At 42.1% G+C, this 22365-nt stretch overlaps 1 protein-coding gene across 7 annotated transcripts in view; it reads left to right on the top strand.

Moving 5' to 3' along the window:
• Positions 1–6218: 6218 nt before the first annotated feature.
• Positions 6219–22365, top strand: part of kel (kelch protein) — a 65014-nt gene continuing 48867 nt past the window's right edge. The window contains exons 1-6 of one of the 7 annotated variants that reach the window (XM_045769122.2): positions 6219–6878; positions 9017–9166; positions 14182–14288; positions 15173–15291; positions 18417–18592; positions 22191–22287. In XM_045769122.2, coding sequence (XP_045625078.1) covers positions 6841–6878; positions 9017–9166; positions 14182–14288; positions 15173–15291; positions 18417–18592; positions 22191–22287 — 687 coding nt within the window. In that variant the 5' untranslated portion in view covers positions 6219–6840. Of the gene's footprint in view, positions 6879–7364; positions 7520–9016; positions 9167–14181; positions 14289–15172; positions 15292–18416; positions 18593–22190; positions 22288–22365 lie in introns of those variants that run through there. The other 6 variants (XM_069304001.1, XM_045769120.2, XM_045769121.2 and 3 more) reach the window with 6 other exon arrangements.

Here is a 22365-nt window from a genome sequence, read left to right as displayed (position 1 = left end):
GGAGTAGAAGAACTCCCAGAACCCCATCAAGCAGGTATCAACCAGGTATATCTTAATACTTCACAGAGCGGCCGTTAAAATGCAAGTGCGAGTAAGCAAGCCAAACACAATATACTTAGCTCTTGTCAATATGGCTTCAGACCCCAAAAAAGCACTAACGATGCACTTATTAGTATGATTAACTTGATTCATGCAGCTCTTGATAAAAATGAGTTCCCTGTTGGATTATTTGTGGACCTGCGTAAGGCTTTTGACACTGTCAACCACCAAAACCTTCTTCTTAAATTACATCATTATGGAGTCAGAGGACACTCCCTGCAATACCTCAAATCTTACCTTACTGACAGGCTCCAGTATGTTTCTGTGAATAATTCAATTTCTCCCACCCTACCCATCAACATCGGTGTTCCTCAAGGCAGCATACTTGGCCCTCTCCTCCTTCTCATCTACATTAATGACCTTCCAAATGCCTCCCAACACCTCAAACCAATTCTATTTGCTGACGACACAACCTTCATTTACTCCAGTCCTGACCCCCTTGCTCTAAATGCCACAGTAAATACTGAGCTAAATAAAGTCCATCTTTGGCTAACTGCCAACAAACTCACCGTTAACATTGACAAAACTTTCTATATTCTGTTTGGCAATAAATCCTCTAATCAAATAAATCTCAGAATAAACAATACCCAAATTTGTAACAGAATAGATGGCAAATTCCTTGGCGTTCTCATTGACAACAAGCTGAATTTCCAGGGACACATTCTAACTATATCAAAAAAAGTTTCAAAAACTGTTGGCATTCTTTCTAAGATCAGATATTATGTACCCCGCCCTGCCCTGGTGACTCTCTATTACTCCCTCATCTATCCATATCTCAACTATGGTATTTGTGCTTGGGGTTCTACTACCCAAAATCATTTACGTCCTCTAATTACTCAACACAAAGCAGCTCTTAGGACAATATCCAACTCTGGCCCCAGACATCACTCGGTACCCCTACTCAAATCTCTGAATATGTTAGATATTAAGTCACTGCACATTCTCTCATGTGTATTATACATATATAAAACACTGAACTGTAATGCCAATCCTGACCTCAAAAGCTTCATTGAAGGTTGTAACAGAACCCACGAGTACCACACCAGAAACAAATACAGTTTTGATATTCCAAGAGTACGACTTAATCAAACTAGAAATGCTTTACAAATCAAGGGAAATGCTCTACAAATCAAGGGACCTGTAACGGTTCTATTGTTACGTAAAGTATGGTGACAAATAAACACAGACACTAAGATACTATATATATATTTGGTCGAATATACAGAAGTACACAGGTGATACTTTGGTGTGAGTTGAGCGCACTGAGCGTCGGTACAGTATCTCGCAAGTGTCTGCTCTAGACCACACTTGAAAGTAGACTAGCCAATGTTCGCTACTCCGCTGCTTATATGCTCGGGCAACACCTCACCGTGTTGCCCGGGCAACGCCTCACCTCATTCATCTCCAAAGGTTGACAGGAATATTAACAATGCATTTGGAGCGAGTATATTATTGGGATAATCTACTCGCTACAGAACTCCCCCTCCCAGGGGATGAAAGGAAAAATACTTGATCAAGGAACTTAGCTGGTCGGTGAATTGTACGCCCTGCTCGCGTTACATAACCATCAAAGTTAACTTCCTCCTCTTCGCTGATGTCATCTAACTGGGGTTGTAGGGTGGGAGGTCGTACAGGATCGTCCGTCGTCGTAGGATCAGGTTGTGGTGCGGCTGGTAACTGGGGTTGTAGGGTGGGAGGTCGTACAGGATCGTCCGTTGTCGTAGGTGGCGGTGCTGCTGGTAACTGTGGTCGAAAAGTGAACTGCGTAGTCGGCGGATGTGTCTCTGGAGGGATGTCTGGGGCAGCGTCACAGTGTGCTGGTTTAAAGCGATCGATGGAGATGTTTACCCGCTGTCCTCGGCGTTCAATGGTGAAGAACTTCGGTGTTCGAGAAACCACTTTAAATGGTCCTTCGTAAGGTGACTGTAGAGGGCGTCGAACAGCGTCGACTCTTACAAACACGTGTTCAGTTGTGTGGAGCTCATGAGGCACATATGTAGCACGAGTTGTCGGTTGGCGTGGTGGTGTAGGCCGAATGTTTATCATGGCCGCCCGTAATTTCTGGACAAAAGTGGGGTCTGGGGGTGTGATGAGTGGCGTTGGGGTTAAGAATTCGCCCGGAAGCCGCAGGCTAGATCCGTATACTAAGTCTGCTGCCGAGAATCCACTGCCCTCCTTCGTGGCCGAACAGATGCCAAGCAAGACTAATGGAAGGTTGTCGATCCAATCATCAGGGCATGCTTGAGCTCTTAGGGCAGCTTTTAGTTGTCTATGAAAGCGTTCTACCATTCCGTTCGACTCAGGGTGGTATGCTGGATTCGCATGGTACGTTTTCCCTGGGTGGAAGAAACGCCGGTTCTGGAGGACGTCGAGTTGTTGGGTGTCTGTAGTCTGCTGTGTATCACTGAGGTGGGACAGCGTAGCGTTATCAGACGTCGTATGAAGCCGGTCTGCCAGTGTAGCCAGCTGGGCTAATGGGGTGTCGTCAGCCATACTGAATAGGGCCGGTTGAATGTGTTTTGGACAGAGTTGTATCCACAGTGATCTCACAATCTCGCTGGGGGCTGGGCCAGTTGCAGTATGCATCACATACTGAATATGCCGCAGAAGCTGAGCTGGTGTTTTGTCTGCTAATCTTTTGTCAGTGAGGAGTTGGTCCCTTTGTTGAATGCGGCGTTTCATTGCTGCCTGTAGAAGAGCGGCCTTCAATGCAGTGTACGTCCTGGTGTCCGGTGATGACAGCGGAGGCAGTGTGCATAGCCTCCGAGGGAAGTGTTGGCAGGGTACGGGCATATCGGGCTTTCTCAATCGAAATTTCGTGAAGGTCGAAAATAGCCTCCATCTGCATGAACCAAAATTCTGGCTCATCTGCGTTGTATGCTGGAAACCTGGTAGATAAATCCATGGCGAAGATCTAGTTTGTGACTAGGTGTTCTTTTTCACTCACTGGGTCACCAATGTAACGGTTCTATTGTTACGTTAAGTATGGTGACAAATAAACACAGACACTAAGATACTATATATATATATTTGGTCGAATATACAGAAGTACACAGGTGATACTTTGGTGTGAGTTGAGCGCACTGAGCGTCGGTACAGTATCTCGCAAGTGTCTGCTCTAGACCACACTTGAAAGTAGACTAGCCAATGTTCGCTACTCCGCTGCTTATATGCTCGGGCAACACCTCACCGTGTTGCCCGGGCAACGCCTCACCTCATTCATCTCCAAAGGTTGACAGGAATATTAACAATGCATTTGGAGCGAGTATATTATTGGGATAATCTACTCGCTACAGACCCAGAATGTGGAATGACCTTCCCAATCATGTTAAAGATTGTACCTCTCTAAACCAGTTTAATATAAAAACGAAGCACTACCTAATAAATTCCCTGTAACCTACCTTACCCCTCTATTGTCAACCTACCTTGTCTTACCTTGAGGTTACCTTGAGGTGCTTCCGGGGCTTAGCGTCCCCGCGGCCCGGTCGTCGACCAGGCCTCCTGGTTGCTGGACTGATCAACCAGGCTGTTGGACGCGGCTGCTCGCAGCCTGACGTATGAGTCACAGCCTGGTTGATCAGGTATCCTTTGGAGGTGCTTATCCAGTTCTCTCTTGAACACTCTGAGGGGTCGGCCAGTTATGCCCCTTATGTGTAGTGGAAGCGTGTTGAACCGTCTCGGACCTCTGATGTTGATAGAGTTCTCTCTCAGAGTACCAGTTGCACCTCTGTTTTTCAACGGGGGTATTCTGCACATCCTGCCATGTCTTCTGGTCTCATGTGATGTTATTTCTGTGTGCAGGTTTGGGACCAGCCCCTCTAATATTTTCCACGTGTAAATTATTATGTACCTCTCCCGCCTGCGCTCAAGGGAGTACAGTTTTAGGCTCTTTAGTCAGTCCCAATAGTTTAGATGTTTTACTGAGTAGATTCTAGCAGTAAAGGATCTCTGCACGCTCTCCAGGTCAGTAATTTCTCCAGCTTTGAAAGGTGCTGTCATTGTGCAGCAGTACTCTACTCTAGAGAGCACAAGCGTTTTGAAAAGTATCATCATCGGTATGGCATCTCTAGTGTGAAAAGTTCTTGTTATCCAACCTGTCATTTTTCTTGCAGTTGTGACGGCTACTTTATTGTGTTCTTTAAAGGTAAGGTCTTCCGACATGAGTACACCCAGATCCTTTACATTGCCTTTTCGTTCTATGTTATGATTTGCCTGAGTTTTGTACGTGGTTTCCGTTTTTATATTTTCATTTTTTCCATAGCGCATGAGCTGGAACTTATCTTCGTTAAACACCATATTATTTTCTGTAGCCCGTAGAAAGACCTGATCTACATCTGACTGGAGGTTCGCCGTGTCCTCTATGTTGCCTACTCTCATGAAGATCCTAGTGTCATCTGCAAAGGATGATACAGTGCTATAGGTTGTGTTCTTGTCTATGTCCGAAATGAGGATGAGAAAAAGTACTGGAGCAAGCACAGTACCCTGGGGGACTGAGCTCTTCACGGTTGATGGGCTGGATTTTATTTTGTTGACTATTACACATTGGGTTCTGTTGGTCAGGAAATTGTAGATCCATCTGCCTATTTTTCCGGTAATTCCTTTTGAACGCATTTTATGTGCAATAACACCATGGTCACATTTATCAAAAGCTTTTGCGAAATCTGTGTAAATTACATCCGCGTTTTGTTTGTCTTCCATAGCATCTAATGCCATATCATAGTGGTCCAGCAACTGCGACAGGCAAGAGCGCCCTGTTCTGAAACCATGTTGTCCGGGGTTATGGAGTTGCTGTGATTCCATGTATTTTGTGATTTTACTTCTTAGCACTCTCTCAAATTTTTTTATGATGTACCTATGTCTGTTTTTTTAAACAACGCTGTTTGTCGACCTAATTGTATTTGTGCTGCTTTTTCAGCCATGTTCCCCCCTTTTTAATTTTTATATTTATTTGTTCTCAACACATTTTATTCTTTATACTCAATTAGTATTAAGTTTTAGTCATTAATGTTTTTCCTGCCCGAAATGCTTTGCGTAATAGTGACTTTAGGCATTGTATGTACTAGCTCTATCTATAAATCTATCAATTTTTGTAAAATCTCTTGTATGTATGTACCTTACCTGAATAAACATTTAGTTATATATTTATTTATTTAACCACGTTTCAGTAAGTATAATAAAAGAGAATTTGTTGTCAATAGTTTCAATGAAGGCACTAACATCATCGAAGTGTTTATCTAGACATCTAACGTTCAAGTTGATGTTAATACATTGATGTTATGTGTTAATACATTGTTTACATCATGTGCTGTAAAATATCTGCAATTTTGATCATTAAAGTGATGATTGTCATAGATAGTGGATAAGAGGTTTAGTTCTGGGTCTATACTTGTCTGCATAAACAGGCTGGTTGTAGAAAAACAAGGCAAGAATGGCTATTACAAAATAGAATTTTGATTTAAAAGGGGGAAAAAATTTATAACAATAGAATGGAATGATTTATGAGAAGTGATACCATCCTCACCGGGGGATGCATGTGGCTTTACCTTTGTTTAGGGTCGAAAGTAACTTAAACTCAGTAAATGGCACGTAGCGTTTATCTTCCTTGTGGAGCATGAACTCAATGAGCCTTTCTCGATCTCCATAACCAGCATTTAATCTGAATTGTGTTTCTGGAGGAAGATTATTGAAGCTAGAGGTGGTTGCCCAAGCATCGACTAACTCGTTTGCTCTGTGTAGAGGGTGAGGGTGTGACATTTGGCCGATCTTATCGCCTTTAATTCTTTTAATATCCTTACATGCCTGGCTGAGGGAGGGGTGTGAGAGTTGAAACTGTTAACAAACGTTTCCCAGTTATCTTGCCTGAGCTCTGTCATGCGCTCCCTCGCCTTGGCTAGGGCTTTCTGGAAGAGGTTTAGCATTGCTGGCGTATGTGTTTTCCCATATGCAAGTCCAACTCTTCTGGCAGTGCGTTTCAAAGTACGCAGTTTGGGGTCATTGTAATAGGCATGGTGTTTATTACTTTTCATACCGTTCCGACATAAATTAAAGAACAAAAAAATATATATACCAAACAGCAGTAGTTTTAGTTTAGTTCATTTATTATGATCGAAGACCGCGAAACAGAACGTGTTCCAGGGGGGGCCCCAGGAGGAGTGTCCAGCCGTCCGCTCGTCGTCAAAGTTGAACGTCCTGTATGGTAGTAATTGATTGATTGATGGAGATGAAGCCAAATAAGAGGTGGCACGGGGATGAGTAGCCCGTAATGTATGGTAGTGTTGACCAATTTGTATTTGTAGTGATTATGCGGGCGGGCGTCGTTCTTACGAAGCCCAGATTATTACATAACTCAACTTCATTTAATAACTATATGGCTGTTTAGTAGATTTTAACTGGTAACAGCATTATATTATGGTTTCAATATTGACTAAATCATATCAATAAATCCAACTTTATGTTTGTAACTCATCTTCAATGTATGTACTTTTACCTGAATACAAATTTTGTGTCGGAAATGGTACAGATATATATATGTGTGTGTGATCCGTGGTGTGTGTGTCTAGTGGGATCCTCCGTAGGTAGGTGGTGCGGAGAGCCATCTGGCGGTCACCTTGGCGGCTGCCGACCAAAACACCACCAGACGGGCTTTTCAGCTGGTGTAGGTGGTGGGGCACCTTACACGACCTGGGCAGCATGTCTGCCTAACCCTCCTCACCAACGGCACCTTCACCCACCCTAGCAGCCATGGACTCGGACCCGGAGAACCTAGAGAAGCAGTTTAGGTGAGGAAGGAGCCCGAGGGAGGCGGTGGTGGAGGGGACTGCGGCCTCGGATTCTGTTTTTTCAATTTTGTTTTTTTGTTTTTTTACTTTTTTGGGAGGGATTTGTTGGGTGGTAATGGGTGTCGACTACACCAGGCATGGCATACTGCTGCTGTTTTATATTCTAGTTCATGGGGTGGTTCACTAGTAAAGGCGTATACGGTCGGCTTTCAATTTAGCTTTTGTTGGGCTGCTGTATTGTCAGTGTTGGTGACTGTTGGGGGACAACTTCTGGGTACGGTCATATTGTACATAATTGTACACAAAACTTATATTCTGATTTTTAATCTTGTATATTGTTAAGTTATGCTGGTTGGATTGACATAGGTTGGCTAGGCAATTTTAAATTAAAAATCCATTTGACAAAGTGTTTGGTATGAAGTGCCCTGTACCCTCTACTGACTGGCTTCTAGTTTTTTAAAAGTACTACTTTATAGAAATTATTGTGTGTAACATCACTGATGATACTGGGTAGTTTCCAGGGCTTTTAGTAGGCCTATGTTTGAGAAGTGGTGTCTTAACCATGTTCCCACTGGTTTGAGGTTGTTTCCATGCTGTTTTGAAAAATGCAGCATTTATGGAGGAGTAACCAAAGTAAAAATGTGAGTAAACAAAACTATTACCTAACAATGATTGTGGATGTGTTGGATGCAAGTCCATGGAGGCGATGCACTATTTTGATGATGTATTGAGTAATGCAAGATCAGGGCAGTGATAGTTGGTTTTTCATGTAGTGTCCCCATAGCTTTTATATATAATTGGCCTTTTTTAATTTATGAAATTTTGTCTAATTTATATCTGAATAGGTCACTGGGTCTAATTTATCTTACATGTGGTATCAGAAACTATATAAATTAACAAATTATTGTTTTATTTTCAAAATCCATTTTTCCCAATTTTTTTTAGTATAAGAATATGCATTAACACTTGAACTGCTCCTGTCTTCTAAAATAGATACTGACAATTCTCCTGTCACCTGGGATGTGCCTTATATATTATATATTGTGCATTATATAAATGTGCCTTATAATATTCAGAACTCAAAGAATCTATGTGAACATCATAGTACACTAGAGACCTCTGGCAGTCATTTATCATATGAATGGGAAAAATAATCCTGAAAGTCTTACTTGCCTTCCTGGACATTTTTAAAAAAATTGGGACCATGTCAGGTGCATCACCATCCATTTATTAATGCACAGAGTAATCACTCTAATGTGACTGCATCAGTGAGAAAATCCGTAGGAGCCATGATGAGGATTTGAACCTATGTGCTGGGTGTTTCCAGCCACACACTTTTTAGACAACTAGACCATGACATGGTCAAAAAGGATTGAAACTTGGAGTACTACTGCACCCGTGAAGATTCTTTGAGGCTTTCACTGAAGCCGAACCAGTGGAATAACGTGTGGGAGTGTAGAGCATAGAGCAAAAGGATTGCAGCCCCAGGTTGCAATCCTTTTGACCATGTCTTAGTGTAGTCTAGTGTGTGCGCTTGGGAACACCCAGCACATAGGTTCAAATTCTCATCACTGCTCTTATGGATTTTCTCACATACTATTGCATATGGTAGGAACCATTGATGCAAAGCAAAATTTCTAGTACTTTTATGGACCAGGAAGATATGTGATAATGGGAAATCTATTATAAAGGTTTTACTGGAAAATTAATTCTCAGAATTTGACTTTCTAACATTTCTTCACGAAACTACAGCCAAACTAAAATACTGTAATTTTTGTTTTTTTCCCAGACAAATGTTTTACAATATATAATGGAAAAAAGAATTTCCCATTTGCAGTAATAGAAGCATAATAATCATGGCCAAATTATAGTACAAAATAATAAAAAATAAGATGTAACAGAGGTGTTAGGAACAAGCCATTCCATTTGAGAACATTTTTTTTCACCCAATGCTTCTGTTCACCTAGCAACAAATGTTACCTGGGAGTTGGAAAAATTGTTGTGGGTTGCATCCTGGGAAAGGTCAATAGCTGGGCCAAGGGTTCCATTGTTAGGTACAGGATTTGTCTCCAACAATGGAAAACTATTATAACTAATATGTTAATTCTTCCAAAGATAATTTTTGTTATTTTCTTCAGCAACAGGCTGTTACTTCGTCATGCCAGCCAAAACTCTCTTGATGAGAGTTCTCAGAAGCACATTCCACGTTCAGAGACAAAACACAAGCTTCCTTATAGGAATCCTCAGCACTTTCCTCGAGCATTTGACAATTTGAATTTGATGCGCAGGTGAGACTTAATATTCTGCTATGGCAGAAAAAGTAAATTTATTTTTCATAAAATAATATAAGAGATGTATCTGGCAATAGTGGCATAGTTTATATCCAAATCTAGCTTTTCTTTTATTGTTCCCAATATTCCTAGGTTACAAAGATAATCAAAGGTCAGACTGGGCAAAAAAAAAAATATATAAATTTTATGGTGCAGTACTTTTCTGTATTGGATTCAGTTTGATGTCTTACATTTTTTAGATACAGTACTGTATATTCTGAAATGTGTACTATTTGATGGTTTTCATGTAGGTTAGCTTGTTTCATGACAAAAATTGCCATGTATTATGGCCTACTGACCATGTTCAGAAAGTAATCAATGGAAGTTTCAAAGTAAACAGCAAGTATAATTAACCATTTATGATGGAGTATGAGGACTATTCATCATGGGTCAGGAGGTTAGTCCTCCACACCCATAGTGGATATTACTTTAGTCCTGGGAAATATTTTAGTGATAAATCTGATGGCAAAATTTTATGTTTAGCAGATCACACCTGTATGCTATTAGATGATATTCTTAATCAAGCAAACATGTCTTTATGCTGATAAACAAACCAAAGGTTGTTTGCATAAGATAATTAATAATATTAGGGCAAATAATCTTTGTTGTAAAAAATCTTTTAATTCCATTATGCTTTTAGTGTCCATATACCATAAAATAATATAAGCTAATAAATTAATTTAATTTGCCAAGCAGAAAATTCAAATAATCTGGGCAGGTTTGTGTCGTGTCATGCTTATATAGATTACAGTCTATTACCAGTATATGTATCGGATCAACCTGTCCTCTTAAAAATGTCGCTTTTGGCCGTTTGCCTGCATGGCCGAAAGTGAACGTAATTTAACACTTTGGCGTACCCCGCGCGCCACCCCTCAACTGTGCGATATGGGACCCAGGGTGTCACGGGAGCGCGCGTAAATTCTGAAAAGTGTATACTCTCCAACTTTGTCACCTTAATTCTCGTCCTACGAGATTAAATTTTGTATCATTGTGTTTGCAATAGAATTCTCTACAGCACTAAATGCATATAAACTCCAAAAGCCCGGCTAATTACCCGCAGCAAACAAAGTGCGAACGAGTTACCCAGGAGCGCGCAAACGCGATAAAATGTTTTCACTATTTTCACTCTGGTCACCTCAATTTTTGTCCTAGGTCTTTCATTTTGGTCTCAATGGGTTCGCAATAGAATTCTCTAGAGGAACATTAGCATATAAAATAAAAAAACCTGGTCGTGCTCCAACCGCCGACGAGTTGAAGACGGGCCACGCGTTAGCCGCAAGTGAGCGCTCAGACGCCTTCCAGCTACACTCCCAATTCCCGCCCTTTTTAAGCCTTTCTTTCGCAATTTTCATCCTGGAAGGGCCTTGTTCATGATCACTATCCATCGTGGAGTAAGCGTAGATAGTTTCTAAAGCCGCAGTAAGAAATGTAGCCACGGAAAATAGCCGAAATGTTCACACGTTTGAGATGCAAGGGGAGGTGACATTGGTCACAACAGTGGAGCGAAAACAATGGGCCCACGGCGTGTGCCAAGCCGCCTGAGGGCCACGAGGCTCAACAAAGAAAATGGGAAGACATCGGCGCGCATTTTAAAACCAGTCCAAAAAAAATCGGATAAAAACCTGATTTTTGGCGATTATTTAAAGTGGATGACACAATGCTGCGTCATCCCCAGCATTACCGACAGTAAACGGATGACGCAATGCTGCGTCATGCCCGGGCGAAAGTGTTAAAAATAAAAATAAATTTGGGATTTTTTTTTTCAACAGCAGTAAGTTAACCCTCAAACCGCGCATATCATATATATATATGATATCAGTGACAAAACCGAAACCGCGTATATCATTTATATATGATTTCGTGTCTAGCGCTATAATTTAAACGCCCCGGGTGGGATAGGGGTAGTCATCGGCGAGCCTCAACTGACCATAAACAAACCCCACCTGGGAAAAATCCAGCGTGGGTCCTCTTTGTGTACAGACCTCAGTGACCCGGCGGACACCATGGCGAGTGCATAAAGTTCCGACGACCGACTCCGCTCAGCGAGGCATTCCTCGCGACCTCTGACTGAGGACGAAATTACTCTTAATTTGTTCCCGGATGGTGATGAGTCTGATATAGACGACTCAGACTTTGATCATGACTACACACAGCCCTCAGAGGTGGATACGACCGACGACGAGTGTGAACATGCTGGCTCCACCAGGGCTAGGCCTAGCCCTAGCATCTCGCCCATGCCTCCTCGCCCTCACTCGACCCCAATTTGTGCAAGACCACACAGTTCATGTGCTCCCTTGCAAGATATTGATGTTTTGCTCGACGATTCTGAAGGTGAATCATTTTCCGGTTTTAGTAACTTAGAATCAGAAAATAGTTTCGCTAGTGCCAGTGGAGGTGTGTGTGGTGTTGCCAAGCGACAATTTGTCGCGTCGGCAGCATCTGGCCAAGCCATGCGGCACCGCATGGCACCACATGAACAAAGACCCTCAACATCGAGGAATTTTCCATCACCGTCCCTGCCCACCCCTACTGTTCCTAGACCTGCTTCGGCTCCTGGTCCACGGTTTCCTTGCCGTGGTGCCGCTATTGGCTCTCGAAAGACACCCGGTGTTTTTGTGTGGAGTGATGGGACAGATTTTGTTCCACAAATTCCTGTTTTTGATAATTCGGATGTTGGAATTAGACATTTTCCCTGATAAAGGTGCAGATATGTGCGAAATGGACTATTTTACTGCATATTTTGATGAGCCGCTAATGGAACATCTTGTTCATGAGACGAACAAATATGTGAGTGATCTCATTGATGAGGAGGAGTTATCCAATTATTCACGTTTGCAGCTATGGAAAGATACGACTGTAGGTGAAATGTGTGTGTTTTTGGCACTGTGTATGTTGTTGAAACATTGTGTCAAACACGTAATCGACCATTATTGGAGCAAAGACCATACTGTTCCAACACCAATGTTCAGCAAATATATGTCTCGAGACCGATTTGCGATAATCCTCAGGCGTCTTCACTTTGCAAATGATGAAGACCGGAATGATGATGATAGGCTTTGGAAGGTAAGGCACGTCCTGAATGAACTTATCGGAAAGTACAGGGATTTCTACGTACCAGCTCAGAAGCTTGTGATTGACGAATCCCTTGTGCTTTTCAAAGGACGTCTTGCCTTCAAGCAGTATATTCCCTCCAAACGCCACTGATTTGGATTGAAATTCTTTGTACTCTGTGACTGTGAAACAGGAATTGTTACATATGATAATGTATACGGGTACAAATGTAGACATTCCTGCTAATCACCAACATGGCTTTTCAGGTAGTGTTGTGAAGTCGCTGCTTGCACCATATCTGAACAAGGGCCACATATTATACACAGATAACTATTATACCAGTCCCTTGCTAACTAGGTTCTTGCTTGATAATAGAACTGGAGTGTGTGGCACAGTGAAGGCAAAACGAAGGGAAATGCAATGTTTCCATGTGCTATGCAGGTTGGTGATTGCGAGCTCGGAAAAACAGGTGGAATACTTTCAGTGCAGTGGAAAGGCAGGCGTGAAGTGAACATGTTGACCACCATTCACGCTGGAACAATGCTGGACAGTGGCAAGGTGAACAGAACCACCAGAGAACTAATCTATAAACCTGATTGTGTCTTGGACTATAACATCAACATGCGTTTGGTGGATAAATGTGATATGATGGTGGGGGCAGTGGAGTGTGTACGGAAAACAGTGAAGTGGACCAAGAAAATGTTTCCACCTTATTGACGTAACAATGCTGAACAGTTACAATATGTATCTTGTCAAAACAGGTGGTAAACGTAATTTTCGTGCATTCAATTTTACTGTAGTTTACAGAAGTTTGGCAAAGTAATTCCTGGTGTACAGAGGCCCATTATGATCCTGGTATTGCACCATGCTCCAACACCCAGGCTCGCTTACAGGATGCCTTTTTGACACACAATCTCAGGTTTTTACCACCAACTGGAAAGCGTGCAGTAGGCCAGCGTGCGTGTGTAGTATGCTGGTCAACAACCAAGAGGGAACAGAAAAGAAAAATGGTGATGACTTGGTGTACAGCGTCAGGTCCCTCTGTGCCATGTCCGATGTTTCAACGAGTATCACAGTCTTCTTGACTTCTAAATGTCCAAGACTGGTGCCTAAACATGTAAATACAGAATAAGTGAGTGTATATAGTGGAAATAAATAATAAGAAATTGTATATTTTATTGTGAAATAAGACATTTCTGGGGGGAGCCCTGTCGGCTCCCCGGAGCTTTACCAGGCTGAAGAGTAAGTCCCTCTCGTTTCATCTTTGGTTAAGTAGCTCCGGGTAGCTGAAGGGACTTCCCCCAGAAAATCAGCATTGAATGTAATGAAACACCATTTTCTGGGTGTCCTTCCCTCCGGTTGGCAGTTTTCGCAGTTTTTGACATCCAGCCTCTGAAATGGGGGTGGATAGCTGGCGTAGGGGATCTGAGAGGGGGACGGGGTAGCTGCGCAACAGCGGCGCGGTGACCGTTGTGACGTGCTTGTTTTTTGTTTGGAGAGTTCTCTTTAACAGTTCAGCTTTCAGTAGAATTTTTTTAACCAGATATGGTTTGTTTTGGGGCGCCTACCTTTCTGGGTGCCTGACCTGGTCAATGGCAGACATAGAATGCTTCCAACCACTCGGGGGTTTCTATAGGCCATTGCTCCTCGTGCCTCTCTGAGGGGGGCCAGGTTCTGGCTTGTGGTCCCTGGAAGGCAGAATTCTATTTGCTTGGACTGATGCTACAGTCTTAATACATTCATATCAGCGTGGATAGCTCCGGGAAGCCTCTGGGTCTCGCCCAGAAAATGGTGTTTCATTACATTCAACGCTGGTTTTTTACCTTGTTTTAATGTAACTTTCCAACTTATTTCCTTAGATATTGGCAATTTATTAAAACTTCTCCATGTAGAGAAAACTAATGCGAAGATTATTCTTGCAGGCAAAGCCAGCTTTGTGATGTTGTGCTAGTTGCTGACGATACAGAGGTCCCCGCTCATAAAATGGTGTTGGCATCTTGCAGCCCATACTTCCATGCCATGTTTACTAGTGAGTATTGTACTTTAATATTAATAAATATTAATATATATACTGAGTAACATAGTGTACATAATCTTGTCAAAACTTTATTATATTAAGCACTTTGTTTTACCTTGGAACGAATTTCAATTGATGGAAGGCACTCTAGTAGAATGAACCATAATAGAATGCGAAAATTTTAAAATGTCAAAGTTTATAGGCATTTCTGTGGGGAGCTTTCATTATTACTAATAATTATGTGGTTAATTTATAAGAATAATTTAGAGGTTCTTCCTGACTACCATTTTTATAGATTGGTACTATGTTAGCTTTTTTCCATATATCTGCTAAGGGTTGGGGAGGTGAATTTCCAGCTCCTTTGTGCACAGTGTGTGGGTGTACAACATGTCAGGAGAAGCAAGTAAACAGTGTGCTCGGGCCCAAGTTCTTTGCATGTGTGTGAGAGAAATATTTGATGATAGGAGAATGGTTTGGTTTAGTCTTGCATTGCTGTAAATTTGAGGGTAGGAGGAGAAAGATGAGGTAGCTGCCAAGAAGGTGGGTTGATGAGGGTAGTGGGAAAGTGAAGATTTAAAGTGACTAGCACATGAAGACACCTACACTTTCAGGTGTAGGTGTCACCTTAGAAGGCACGTTATATGATTATATGAAGACACCTTATATGGTTACTCTATGTTGCAGATGAGAAAAATATTAGGAAATATAGAAAATTGGCAAACAGTCCTAAGGATTGTCGTATTTTGGGAAACATTTACTGTATTTGTAATCTCTTATTACAGAAATGCTGTTTTGTCAGGCATTTTAGTATGAACTTATTATATTACTTCAATGTATCAACGACATTGCTTACTGTAATAATATATCAAGATTCATGCGGCAGTTTTCTCTTTCAGGTTTTGAAGAAAGCCGTCAAGAAAGAATAGTATTACAAGATATTGATGGCAGTGCATTGCAACTTCTTATTGATTATGTATATACTGCAGAAGTGTTAGTTACTGAGGAGAATGTACAGGTAAGATATATGCTGGTTCTTGCATAGTTGCCAGTTCTTATTAGTACAGGCATGTGGCCAATATAAATTTAGTTACAACATAGATGTAAATACTGTATCCTCTTATCTCTATAATGATAGTTTTTCTTTTTAATTTATTGGAAATATTTTTAAACAAAAGTACTATATTTTTAAATATTTAAATAGCCTCCTTAGAATTTAAATTAACCACTGCACTGTGCCACATTATAAAGTGAGACACCCCCCTCGTGGTGTGCCAGAAAAAATTATTTCCAAAAATTTATGTCGCTACAAAATTGTTTAAAAACCCTCCCTTGACCACATATATGTTTAAATAAATGCAAACAAATACTTACTCCGGCTGCAGTGGTGTGCACAAAATAGGGTGTAATGTCAGGGCCGAGTGGTTTCCTGTGGCGGAGACTTCTGGAGGCGAGCACCTGCCACATTCAAGAAGAGCAAGTTCCCACAAATAATTTTATGTTCAGTATTTGCACACAAATTCTTTTGCATTTCTTTTGTTATCTTCTGATTTTTCCTATGTATAATGAAGTTTTTTAATAGTCATACTGTAGAACATCTATATTGTTGAAGGGAACTGTGTTACACGTGTGACAAATGTGTCCACAAACAATGTTCATTTTTATAATAATACATGTTCAGTTATATACAGGTACAACATATTTACTAAATATACACAATCACAGACTGCAGACATCACAATAAATATTACTGGATGAGTGTGAGATAATTATCACAATCACCGAGATGTGAAACGGTCAGCAGCGCACAAGGTAACTACGCACTCAATGTTGTGTGTTACTGTACTTTCATGTATCCAAGCTTGTGTACAGCAAACACATTTTTGTACCCCAGTCTTTCAGGAGCTGTGTGAGGCATTGTTAGTTTATGAACACGTATCACAATACTACCTTCCACCCTCTATTTCACCAGCAATTGCAACACCATTGCATGACTGAATGTACGGGTTGGTGGTCTCTTGCCCAATTTCGTACGATATATATTGAAGCAGTTCAACGCTGTGACATCCACTATGTGAAAAACAATGTTTTTTGTCCACTTTACAGATTTTTTTTTACTCTTGATGGCTCCAGCCATCAGGTCACATTTATCTATTAAGTACATATTTACATTGTAGTCCACGACACAATTGGGTTTATACATTTTCCCGTGTTGCAAAGTTTACTTTGCCACTGTACACCAATGCCCGTGTGAATACCTGTCAACATATTCACCTCGTGTCTGTCCTTCCAGTGCACAGATAACATTTTGTCAGTCTTTCTAAGCTAGCAATCACCCATTGCCATACCAGTACAATACCTCTGTGCTTAGCAAACAATCCTACTGGAATGTTGCATGTGATCCACTGATAGGCTATCGCAACATGGCAAGACGTTGGTACAACACACGTGGTCCCAGCGTCTCCGGAACCATCGTGTAACGTTGATAATCCTTCTTGTTGATGGAAATCTAATCATCTGGACATTGGCAGTATCCCAGCAGTCCAGTGCTTGGAATAATTACTGGTGCGAAGATAACAGTATTCAGGACAAGGGCAAATAGAGGCCTTCCTTTGAGCTCCTGAAGGAGGCCTGTTGTCTCCCTGAATGTCCTGACCCGAATGCCGGCACATGCAGGTTTGTTGTGGCCCCCTTCCATTCGGGATTGTTTTTATAAGCTCTTTTCCTATTGACATTGGCCTCTGGGGGTCAGGTTGGAGCTTCATGCTCTCCTCTGGCGCCGAGGTTTCTGCTCTTTCGGTCTTGTGGTCGTTTTGTTCACTTGTAGCCGTCTCCCTCTTTTCTGGCGAAGAATGAGACAGCTGCATTCTGGAGGGGACTGTGGGTTGTTGATGCTTGGTTGGTCAGGCCGGGTGTGCATCATGTGTTGTGTCCGGTTGCGGCTCTCCACCGTTACTTGCGCGCCACGGCTTCTGTTGCCGGGGATGCGCTCTGGGTTGATCCGGTTTCCCTTCTTCCCTGTTCCTGGACTCGGGTCTCTCAGGTTGTCTGCAGGGTTATTAAGTGTAACTAGCCTGCGGTTTTTCCCCGGGCCCACGATGTTCGTAAATTTGCTGCTTTGGCTGCCGTCTTTGGCAACATGTCTTGGGTGGACATTTGGGCCCGGGGTTTTTGGAGATCGAACAGGGTCCTGGCCGCTTGCTACCTGGTGAATGTTCCTGGGCCTGGTCAGGCCTGCATTGCCTTGGGTCGGTGGTTGCAGCCAGTTGTCTCGTCTTCTCGTTGAGGAGTGAGGACAGACCTCCTCCGTGGTAACTCCCTGTTTTTCCTTATCTTTGGGTAGTTAGCTCCGGGGAGCCGACGGGGTTCCCCCCAGAAAACCAACGTTGAATGTAATGAAACGCTATTTTCTGGGCGAGTTCCGGAGGCTCCCTGGCATCCCTCCCTCCCTCCGGTCGGCGGTGTTTTCGCATTTTTGACATCCAGCCTAAGAACTAACAGTTGGGTCGCCGATGGTGGGGTCTGGGGCTCCCCCCCTTCCCCCTCCTGGGGAGGGGGGGGGGGTTGCACAGACAGCGTCGCGGCGACATGATGACATCATGCTTGTTTGCTAATTTTCGTTTGGGGAGTTATGTCCACTTGTTCAGTCTTTGGTCGCAATAGTTAACCAGAATAAGGGTTTGTTTTGGGGTACCTACCTTTCTGGGTGCCTATCCCGGTCGATGGCAGACATAGAATGCTCCCAATCATAAGGGTGGGGGGGGGGGTCTCTATAAGCCATTGCTCCTCGTGCCTCTCTAGAGGGGGGCCAGGTTCTGGCTCGTGGTCCCCGGTAGGCAAGAACTCCATGCATTGACTGATGCCAGAAAGTTATACATATCCATTCAGCCTGGATAACTCCGGGGAGCCTCAGGGACTCGCCCAGAAAATGGCATTTCATTACATTCAACGTTGGTTTTGTATTGAGAGAAAGAACATCATCTATTTGCTGTAAATTTTAGACTTAGTTTTAGTATGATGCTGTTAATAAAATATCAAAGCTCGGTAGATAATTTACTGGCATCATTGCCAGACTTGTGGTATTCTCTTAATTTCTCCCAGCTTCAAGATTGCATTCTGCATAATCATATTTTTTTCCTCCAGGTTCTTCTCCCTGCTGCCAATCTTCTTCAGCTAACAGATGTTCGGGATGCTTGTTGCGATTTCCTTCAGTCCCAGCTTCACCCTACAAACTGTCTTGGTATCCGAGCCTTTGCAGACCTTCATGGCTGTCTTGAACTACTTTCCATTGCAGAAAGCTACGTAGAACAGCATTTTACGTGAGTTCAGAACAGTATTTGATAGTTATATGCATTACTTTCTACAGATTATTTTTCTGCGATGTCCCATGAAGCCTCAGGGACTGTAGTGGAGAAATAAGAAAATAAATGGTCTAGCCCCTTATCTCATTTGTTAATTTGTTGGAAATGCAGTTGCAGCAGTGTCCCCCTGGTGATCTACTCTATTTACTCTACTAGTTTGTTCTTTGAATTAATATTCCTTGTTTAGATGCTGTACTTGTTTTTCCTTATTATATTTTCTTGTTTTTTCTCAGTTTAAACATGTGGTGCCTTTCATCAATGTGGCAACCAAACCAGCATATGGGATTCAAGGTCAATTTTTCTGTGAAAGTTTGCATTTAATATTTGACAAATGTAGATATTTTTGCAGGTTGGATACTTATCTGATAAAGGTTAAGTTTCAGGTTTTCTAAACTTGCTCAAAAAGTATACATTTAGCATTTTCAGATTGTCAAAAGTAACTAAATATAATTTACTATTAACTGTATTCTGATCAGATGATGTGAAGCAAATTGAAATGAACTGAAGACATCTTTGTGTGTTAGAGATTTTTGTAATTATTTGTTTGGAAACACGTAACTTCTTAAAGTGAATGAGTTGTTTGCCCCATGCAAGCAGACAACTTTTGACAGTGAACCCTTCATGTCCCTCATATATGTTGTACAAATGTCTATTTAGCTTTAAGAAAACTTGACAAATTACAATTTTAGGCTGTAATAATTTCTTAGGTTCTCTTCAAATTTATACAGTATAGTACAAATAAAATGAAGTAAAATATCTTATAACAATAGACTCCGTTGTTTTTTAAGATCTGGACTGGAGAAATCCAAGTTGAGCCAGTAACTTCATCAAGTTCCCAGCCCGACTGGCCAGTAAGCTAAAAAGTTAGTTTCCTCCACTTTGGCGAGTGATTAAGTAGTTTTGATGAAGCTGGAGAATAGTATGTGCTTGGTATCATTATTTTTCAAATACAATATAGCACAATTGACAGAATAATGCTGGATAAAGCAGTGATAGGCAGAAGAATAAATGAATATCTGGAAAGAAGTACAAGTGAGAAATACTTCCTTTTGGTTTGAAGAAAGGATTGCGAGACTGTACGCTTCTGATCTTGTCCTGTGAGTGAACCATGAACATGGAATGACAGAGGTATTAAGGTCAAGCTCTTGAACCATTTAAAACTGTGTGTGTTAAGAGTATAGTCATAAATATGAAGCACTACAATACTTGTAAAATATTGGGAATTGGAAGAAAAACAAAAATGCTACAAGATAATATTTAAAAAATTGCTTTGCAATATTTTTTCTGGGAGGAACCTCTTGGTGGCTCCATGAACTAGCCACCTGGATAACTTTATGCATATGATGTTCCATCATGCCTTTGTGACTCAAAAATCCTTCCAATCTGGTCCCCTCGAGCACAGGGAGCTGGGGACATTAACCCAAATGAAAAGGAAATTTCACTAAAAGGTAGTGCTGCAGAACACACAGCTGCAGGTAAAAATTAGCATCCCTGACAACTAGGAAGAGGAAGTTCATTACCTCTGCTAGTTACAACTTCTATTGCCTGGTGCTCCCTAAGGAAGATCATGTTGTGTCCCTATCACTTACCTGGTCCTGGATTTTTTTCCAGAAAAGTATTGGCTATACTTTTGATAATGTCCTGCAGGGGCTTATGCTTGTGTTTGTTCCAATTTTTGGCATTTGCTTCACATGCCAATTTCTCAGTTGCTTGTGGCTTCCTGAAGCTATCGCTTAAAGATCGCTCCCAACTAGTAGATTCCATCAGCCATGGAGTTCTGTTTGGCTTGACAGGAAACAGAGCCAGGACCTGGCCCCCCCTCACAAAGGGGCATGAAGCAGGTGACACTCTGCAACATCATTGGGAAAGCATCCAGAAAGTAAACGAATCACTAAAGACCACTACTGGGCTCAGAGACTAAAACCTCAAAAACTTTCAAATTAACTCCCCCGGTGAGGGAGCCAGTCGGCCAAGCGGACAGCACGCTGGACTTGTGATCCTGTGGTCCTGGGTTTGTTCCCGGGCGCCGGCGAGAAACAATGGGCAGAGATTCTTTCACCCTATGCCCCTGTTACCTAGCAGTAAAATAGGTACCTGGGTGTTAGTCAGCTGTCACGGGCTGCTTCCTGGGGGTGGCGGCCTGGTCGAGGACCGGGCCGCGGGGACACTAAAGCCCCGAAATCATCTCAAGATAACCCCCCAACAATGTGAACAAATTGAATCTTTGAAAACAAGGGTGCACTTGTGTAACCCATACCTCCCATTAGTTTGTGGACAGAGGGGGGGATTGGGGTCATGCTGTGCATTGGCAGAGCCCTCAATTCTGCTGCTAATGCAGAATGAAAAACTTGTCTGCTCTAGGGCTCCTGGATCATCAGCAAGCTGTGGAGTGTGTCCCAAAAGTGTGTGCGTTTCAGCTAATAATCAGCCTCTCTTGGACTGTCCTATATGGACTGCTGTTCTTTTGTTGTGTTGAGGTCAGCTTTCAGAGCTAGCCTAGACTGTGTTGGCATTCTGGCGTGTCGTAGCTTTCCCAGTGCATAGGTGTCCTGCTCAGTTTACCCTTCAGGCCTGGCAATCCCCACTGGTTCAGTGTGGGCTATGAATATTCCTTCTGAACCCATTCACCCTTTGTGCAAGTTTGAGGGTTGTTCATCATCTGTGCCATGGGGCGATGATCATGACTGGTATTTTTGGCCTTTATCACCAACCTCTTGGTTGGTGTCCAACTCTGAAATGCCTATAGATGTGTCCCAGTTCATTTCAAATTTAGAGACTGGTTTGACTACGAGCTGCCAGGGCCATATATATTGGGGATAAGGGGGGAAACAAACTACCATCTTCCCAGTTGTTAGGGCTGCTAATATTTTCCTTACAGTTGTGTGTTTTGGAGCTCTTCCTTTGTTGTGGTATTTCCTCTTGGTCTACGTTGATGTAGTGTTCCCAGCTCTCTGCACCTCTTTGAGTGAACCAGATTCTCTCTCTGATCTTTGGTAGACTTTATGACCTGCAAGTGTATGGTGGGACATTATACATGTTGCTTGCTCCAGGGGCCCACTGAGGAGCCCCACCAGAAAGAGGCATTTCAATACACAGAGATCACAATAGCGTGATGCATCAAATGAACAAATCCACAAGGGCCGTGACGAGGATGCTCTTGGACTTGGAATCCTCGTCACGGCCCTTGTGGATTTGTTAATTTGAGGCATTTCAATGCTGGATTTATCATTTTTGAATGTGCCACAGGGTGCTTGAAGCATTGGAAAGTAACTAATGTCCTGGAAGGATAAATTAGAGATTTATATTTAAAACATTTCAAGATAATAAAGAGAAATTGATGTAGCCTTAGTGGATATATGTAGATTGGGCTGTCTGGAAAGTTGTTCTCAGAGAGAATAACATGTTTTATATTGGTAGTTAGTCCATATTAGTAAGATTTAAATAATGTTCATAGATATACAGTACTGTATATGTGTATTAAAAGGCTTGTGTTATGTCTTTTACAGCTAGTAACTTGGGTTTAATAAGGTGTTTGTATATTACATTTATTTTTCAGAGAGGTGGTAGAGTGTGAAGAGTTCCTGTCCTTAACTTCACAACAAGTTACCAAACTCATATCAAGTGATAGACTCACTACCCCATCAGAAGAAAAGGTATGAAGTGATTCCAATGCTTATTTTTTTTTTTTTTTTAGGTAAGGATGCACATTCCTGTAGATTCAAATTAATGTT

Source organism: Procambarus clarkii, chromosome 51 (genome assembly GCF_040958095.1).
Source record: "Procambarus clarkii isolate CNS0578487 chromosome 51, FALCON_Pclarkii_2.0, whole genome shotgun sequence".
NCBI lineage: Eukaryota > Metazoa > Arthropoda > Malacostraca > Decapoda > Cambaridae > Procambarus > Procambarus clarkii.
The sequence above is the reverse complement of the archived record's forward strand: the minus strand, read 5'-3'. Positions and strand labels throughout refer to the sequence as shown.